The sequence below is a fragment of the Chaetura pelagica genome, unplaced genomic scaffold, assembly GCF_000747805.2.
Source record: "Chaetura pelagica isolate M959 unplaced genomic scaffold, ChaPel_1.0 scaffold1176, whole genome shotgun sequence".
Taxonomy (NCBI): Eukaryota; Metazoa; Chordata; class Aves; order Apodiformes; family Apodidae; genus Chaetura; species Chaetura pelagica.
The window spans coordinates 50,727-57,396 of NW_009953603.1; the positions used below are offsets into that span (position 1 = coordinate 50,727).

The 6,670-nt window shown below is 44.8% G+C and overlaps 1 protein-coding gene across 1 annotated transcript in view; it reads right to left on the reverse strand.

The window, feature by feature from the left end:
• The window catches only part of LOC104390634 (SH2 domain-containing adapter protein B), a gene marked incomplete at its 5' end in the record, with an annotated part of 19,577 nt that extends 12,912 nt beyond the window's left edge, over positions 1 to 6,665 (reverse strand). The window contains one exon of the mRNA XM_009999810.1: positions 6,476 to 6,665. Within this exon, the coding sequence (XP_009998112.1) occupies positions 6,476 to 6,665 (190 nt within the window). The remainder of the gene's footprint in view (positions 1 to 6,475) is intronic.
• Positions 6,666 to 6,670: the final 5 nt, after the last annotated feature.

Below are 6,670 nucleotides of genomic sequence, written 5' to 3' on the forward strand. Positions count from 1 at the left end.
AGGGAAACACCTGCCCTGTATCAGGAAGCAAAAGTGCACAAACACACACAGCACCATCAGCTCTTGAGTTTCAACACCAATATCAGAAAAAACATTACAAGGACAATCAAAGGGACTCCCTAAAACAGTACGTTGTGTATCTTACACATTTAGAACTCAACTGATTATAACAGCCACTTCGGCATGTGGCTGGTGGCTTTTACAGCAACGCTGTACAACAGCAAGACAGCTGTAATGTTCAAAAATACACTGCAAACAGAACAGAGATGTGTTGGACATGGAAAATGTTTAGGAGTTGTTTGTTTGTTGTTTATTTTTTGTTATTTTTATATGCTTTCCTCATAGGGCTAAGGACACTTCCAAATTCCTCCTCTACTCAGATAAATTAGTCACATATTATTGAAGAATTGGGCAGATGTACTAAATAATATTCTGAAGTACCCATAGCAGAAACATACTGATTACTTCTTAAAATGGATTTCGCCTCATTACTGGATAATGAAAGCTGATTAGCATAATAAGGAGAAAAACTGCATGTGGGTACTTGCCAGTGACATATATGAACAGCATTCTTATTTCAACTGTAAGGAAAACACCTGGGTGTAATTTGGGAACTCTGTGGATGCTGGTGAATTTAATCACAGATTCTGACAAAGCAACATATTTCAGACACCAAAAAGTTCAGTTCATAAACCAAACAAAACTCAATTCTGACTGTAAACAGCAATTATTTTACAACAGAATGGTTAAAAGTAGGACCTGTTCTCCAAAAACAGCACAAAGTTAAATTTCAGATCCTTTTGAGTGTTTTCTGTGTCTGAAAAGCTCAGACAAGTCTCTGGACTCCTGCATTATTTCTTTTTCTTGTGAATTAAATTGGCAGGAAGAAGCAATCTGAAGGAGATACCCGCGGAGCGAGGCTGAACTGACAACTCCATACCCATTCAGGCACCAACACATACAATGTCGTTATCAGGACAGAGATTCAGCTGCTATAAATCTGCTCTTAACCAAAGCTGCAGTATATACAGTAAAGGCCCATAAGCTTTCTCTTCATGCAGCTGGGAGTGCAAAGTACTTTATTGCTAGGGTACTTCTGTCTACATAGCCATTACAGCTATAGAACTGGCTGCACATCAGACCCTTCCTCACTCTCCTTGTGGCATCTCTTCCTCTGCCCTGTAACTAGTGCCATACTCTTTTGGTGGTGGGATGTCAGAACTCCCCTGCTTCAAGTCCCCCAGGGTCCAAGACACCAGCTTTCTGTGCAACAGCTGCTGCAGCTAGCAGAGGTGACCAAGCTTGGCATCTACATTTCCTGCTTCCAGGAGGCCATGATCAGAGCTGAAAACTACCAGCAGATGGCCTTCTTCATAACAGCGGGTCACTTGCTTTGTAAAACAATACTAAAAGGATAGATACTTACTCCACAGGCTTCACAGGCATTTTCTTTACCCAAAAGTTTGCTATCCCCACATCAGCCTGGAAAGCCCCAATTTCACACACACTCAGATGGGAGCTGGTGTCAGCCTGACATTACGGAATGGGCTCTTCGGTTTTGCTGTCTCCTCATCTAGACAGATTACATGCCAGAAATCTACTTTGCTCCTATTGTTTTGCCAGCCTCAGCTCTTCTGGGCAAACCAGTTTGCCCAGCTAAACGGGAGGTGTAACAAGACCTGCCCACTTCACATAAAAGCCATCAAAAAATGCATTTTGGCTTTGGCTGCAAAGCCTCCAATGAAACAGAACCAGATTTGTTTGTAAAAGAACTCAAGCTCTAAACAGTCAATATGCTACACTACAGCTCTGCTACGCAGAGACACATCTTTCAGCACTGCAGTTAAGAGCAGAAGGTCCTGAAGAAGGCTGTATGTATCTTGCTTGCTCCACTAATGTCAACATGACACCAGACCCAGACCCATACCTAGAAGTCACAGTACAGACACACTCCCCCTCGACCTGAGCAGACTTCACAGCTTGTAGCACACTTTCAGTCTGGCCCATCCAAAACTCCAGTTTTTATATAAACACGTTCACCTATCCATGCTTCAGCAATAAAACTTGAAATCATGGCAGAGGAACAGGGACTTCAGGAATTCAGCTGCCTCCCTGTGGCCAGGATTAAGGATATATGGAGAATACTCCCTACCCTAGTTCAGCCCTCTGTTTACTACCACTTACTGATATTTCAGGTAGGTAGTGATGAGGTAGCTTTCAGAAGTCCAATGGCAGTTAAAGGATCAAGAGCACAAGTGGTGTTCTCCTCTATTCCACTAGTTGCAGGGACTGATGATGGGATAAACAGGAAGAACTAGCAGGTTAACTCCTGGCTCCAAGACTGGTGTAACCAGGACTCTGGTTTCTTTGATCATGGGTTGATCTCCAGGACACCAGGCATGCTGGAAACAGGTGGAGGAAACCTAACCTGAAGGGGAAAGATGATCCTGGGAAAAGAGTTAGCAGGTCTCACTGAAAGAGCTTAACTAGGTTTGAAGGGGATGGGGATGAAACCAGGCTCACTAGAGAAGCCTGGGAGCTGCATGCTAGTGCTGGTGGGCAAGTTTTAGCAAGGTATTGCAGTCTGTTGTCTCAATGGAGGTAGGGGATGATGATCCATGGGGTAGTGAAGACATGAGGGGTAGTGAAAGCTTGGTAACCAGGGAAGTGTCAGAGCATGGCCAGGTGGGAACCAGGGCTTGTTCCCCAAAAAGGTGGCAGGACCATTATTCCAGCTGAAGTGCATCTACACCAATGCAACAAACAGAAGGAGCTGGAGGCCATTGTACAGCAGGAAAACTATTATAGAGTCGCCATCACAGAAATGTGGTGGGAAGACTTGCACAACTGCAGTGCTGCAAATGCAGTGCTACCAACTTTTCAGAAGGGAGAGGAAAGGAAGTAGAGGTGGCCCTCCATGTTAGGGATAGATTTGAATGCCTAGAACTTAACATTGAGAATGACACTGTTGAGTGTTCATGTTGGGTTAGAATCAAGGGGAAGGCCAATAAGGCAGACATCAGGGTGGGAGTTTGTTATAGACCCCTCAACCAGGATGTAGAGGCTGATGAAATATTCTATAAGCAGCTGGCAGAGGCTTCATGATCACCAGCCCTTGTTCGCATGTGGGACTTCAACTTCCCAGATGTCTGCTGGAAATACAGCCCAGCAGAGAGTGAACAGTCCTGGAGGTTCCAGGAGTGTGTGGAAGACAACTTCCTGACATAGCTGGTGAGGGAGCCAGCTAGGGAAAGTGCTCTGCTGGACCTGCTGCTTGTTAACAGAGAAGGTCTTGTGGGAGATGTAAAGGTTGGAGGTCACAAAATGATAGAGTTACTAATTATTGGAGAAGCAAGGGGGGAAGCCAGCAGAACTGCCACCTTGGACTTCTGAAGGGCAGACTCTGGCCTGTTTCAGAGCATGGTTGAGAGTGTCCCCTGGGAGACAGTCCTGAAGGGCAAAGGAGCCCAGGAAGGTTGGTGATACTTCAAGGAGGAACTCTTAAGGGCACAGGAGAAGGCCATCCCCAGGCCAACAAGCAGACAGGGAAGAAGACCAGCCTGGCTAAACAAAAAGCTTTGGCTGGATCTCAGGAACAAGAGTAAGGTTTACAGCCTTTGGAAAAAGGGGTTGGCAACTTACGAGGAATACCAAGATGTAGTGGAGCTATGCAGGAGGCAAGGTAGAAGGGTCAAGGCTCAAGCAGAATTCAGCTTGGCCACTGCAGTTAAAGAAAACAAGGTAAGCCTGAACCAAAGCCTGCTTCCAACAGGCAAAGCTCAGCAGTAGAACTGTATCTTACTAGAAGCCACAGAAGCAGGTTAGACTTTTATGTTTGTGTTCCTTAGGGAGAGAGACTACTTCACCTGCACAGAATGCAGCAGAACTACATGCTTGTTTAGATCCAGGCTCAGAAAGAACTATCAGCATATGCTTAATGGGAAGGGAGTAAGCCTGGAACTCCACAAGATTATTAACAGTTCACATGCCAGAGGCAAACCATGCTGCTAGGAAGCAGAAATCAGTTTTGTCCAAAATCTTCTGTTCCGTGGAACAACAAGAGGAAAGGTGATACTGAGCAAGAGGTTTCCTTGTAAGCAGCTGCTCCAGGTTCATCCATGCATCTCTTGCTCCCACTCACATCGCATAGGATGGATACTGAAAAAATCAGGTTGGCTTGCAAACAAATCCAAATCAACCACAACCTAAAGATGTAAGGACAAATAAAGCAGAGAGGTAGAATCTGTCAAAACAAATTGTCAATACTCTGCTCCAATGTGCTACAAGATAAACACATTTTTGTCACCCATGCCCACCTATTAGGGAACCAGGTCAGAAACGCCCAAGAAGGGTATTCATACCACAAGCTCTGTTTACAGAACAGTAGCCTTGTGTAACTGTGGAGAGAAGTTACCTCTCATTTCTGTAGTGTGGCAATAGAAGTGCAAGAGAATTGCAAAATCATAGAATAATTCAGGTAGAACGGCACCATGGGAGGTATTTAGTTCAACCTGCTCAAGGCAGGGTCTGCTACGCAATCAGATCAGGTTGTTCAGAACTGTATCCAGGCATGAATTCACACAGGGTAAGTCTGCAAAAGCGCCCTGGACAATTGGCTCCAATACTTGACTGTGTTTGCAGACAAAAAAAAATAATTCCCATATCAAGTCAGAACCTCTCCTGATTCAACTTATGTCTCATCTTCCCATCAATCATCTACTCTCTTGTGAAGAACCTGGCTCTGTCTTCTTTAAGATCTCATAGGCATTGGAAAGCTGCTATTACATCCCCCCATAAAGCTTTCTCTTCTCCAGGCTAAGCAAGCTCAGTTCTCTCAGCATCTCCTCACAAGTCAAGTGCTGTAGTTTTTTTGTCATTTTGATGGCTCTATGCTGACATCAACATTTATCAACATCTTACTTTGCATCAGGATACCGGACACAGCATTACACATATTGTCCAAGAAGTACGAAGTAGAGGAACAGTCACTTGGCTTGGTCTACCAGCTATGCCCCAGTTCACACAGGCCAGGATCCTGCTAGTCACCATCACTGCCACAGAACACTGCTGGCCACATCTAATCCATCTTCCCTTGCACTCCTTAAGTCCCTTCCAGCTAAGCTGTAACCCAGCAAGTCTGCCAGCCTCAGTCCATCACTGCAGGGACAGTCTGCTACAGATGCAGGTCTTTGACTTTGTTTTAGCTGGATTTTCTAAGCTTTTTGTCAGCTTACTTCTCCAGCCTGGCCAGGTCTGTCTAAATGGCAGCTCTTCATGAACTTCATGCACTTCATGAAATGCAGTAACTCTCTTCCTCCTCTGGGTTACTGATGAAGATGCTGAACAGGAAGAGTTCCAGAAATGATCCCCTGAGGACTCACACTTGTAACCAGACTCCAGGAAGAGTATGAATCACTGAGCCCTACCTACCCTTTGAGGTCACTGATCGTGACAGGTTTCTAGGCATCTAGTAGTCTACCCATCTAGGCTACAGCATGCCAAACCAGGTAACACAGCTGGTGCCACAGCAAAACGTTTAAAGCTGAAGTCAACACAGATGATAGCTACTGCTCTCCTTCCATTAACAGATCTAGTAGTTTCAATGCAGAAAGAAAACAGGTTTGTCAAGCAGGATTTACCCAGGGTAAATGTACACTGACTACTGATCATTGCTCTCAGACTTCTTCCACACTGCCTCCCAGAGCCACATCTCTTCCCCTTTTCTCCTCATCTCTACAAACATCATCACACTTAACTCTCCTTTCCAAACTTTCTGCCAAACTGTCTCCTAGAAAAGAAATGGAACAACCCTGCTTCCAGCCACAGCTTTTCACTAGAACATGCCACTGACAGTGAAACCACGGAGTGTGTATGACTCTAGCACCCCACAAGAGCAGATTGGAACGTGGTTAGATAAACTTACCCAGCTGGGCACACAGAGTGCCTATGAAAGAAAAAGCCTTGGCCTTTAGAATCACATCCTTATTGAACTAAGCCCCCTTCAGAAACTTACGCACAGCAACAGAACAAAAAACAATAGCACTGCAACCAGCACCAAGTGCAGAAAGTCACTGAGACAGAAAACAGTCTGTGTCAGATGTCCTTCACTGACAAGTTTTGATATGGGAGACTTCAGCAGTTCAAAAGGATTAATGTAAACCCAAGTTCTTCATATGCACAGGAATGCTTGCAATTATCATGAAAATACTTAAAGTAAGAAACTCATCACTGAGTAGACAAAGAGTGGGAGAAAGTTTTAGTGACAGATGCAAATACTGAGATGGTTGACAACAGGTCAGCTGAAGCACCAAAAAGTGCATTTCTGCAGCAGGTGAAGATTTGAGACCACCCATGTGTTTTTCAGAGATTTCTCCCCCCATACATATCAAAAGAACAGAAATACTTGAATTCTCCAAAGGCAAGTACACATGTGTGACTGTGAGAGAATTTCTTGGTTTGGATCTAGGAATCCTACCTGCCAGAGCTGGGATGGTGACTTTGTTCCACTCCCATGGCTGATCATACTCATCTGCAGGCCTGTCATCATCCTGTGGCAATTTGCTTTCTCGTAAATGGTGACTCACCACACTTTCAGAATCAGATTCCACACCACTGCCTTCTGGTTCATAGGGTGTGTCATAGAGTTGCATGTCTTTCTGCTGGGACTTCA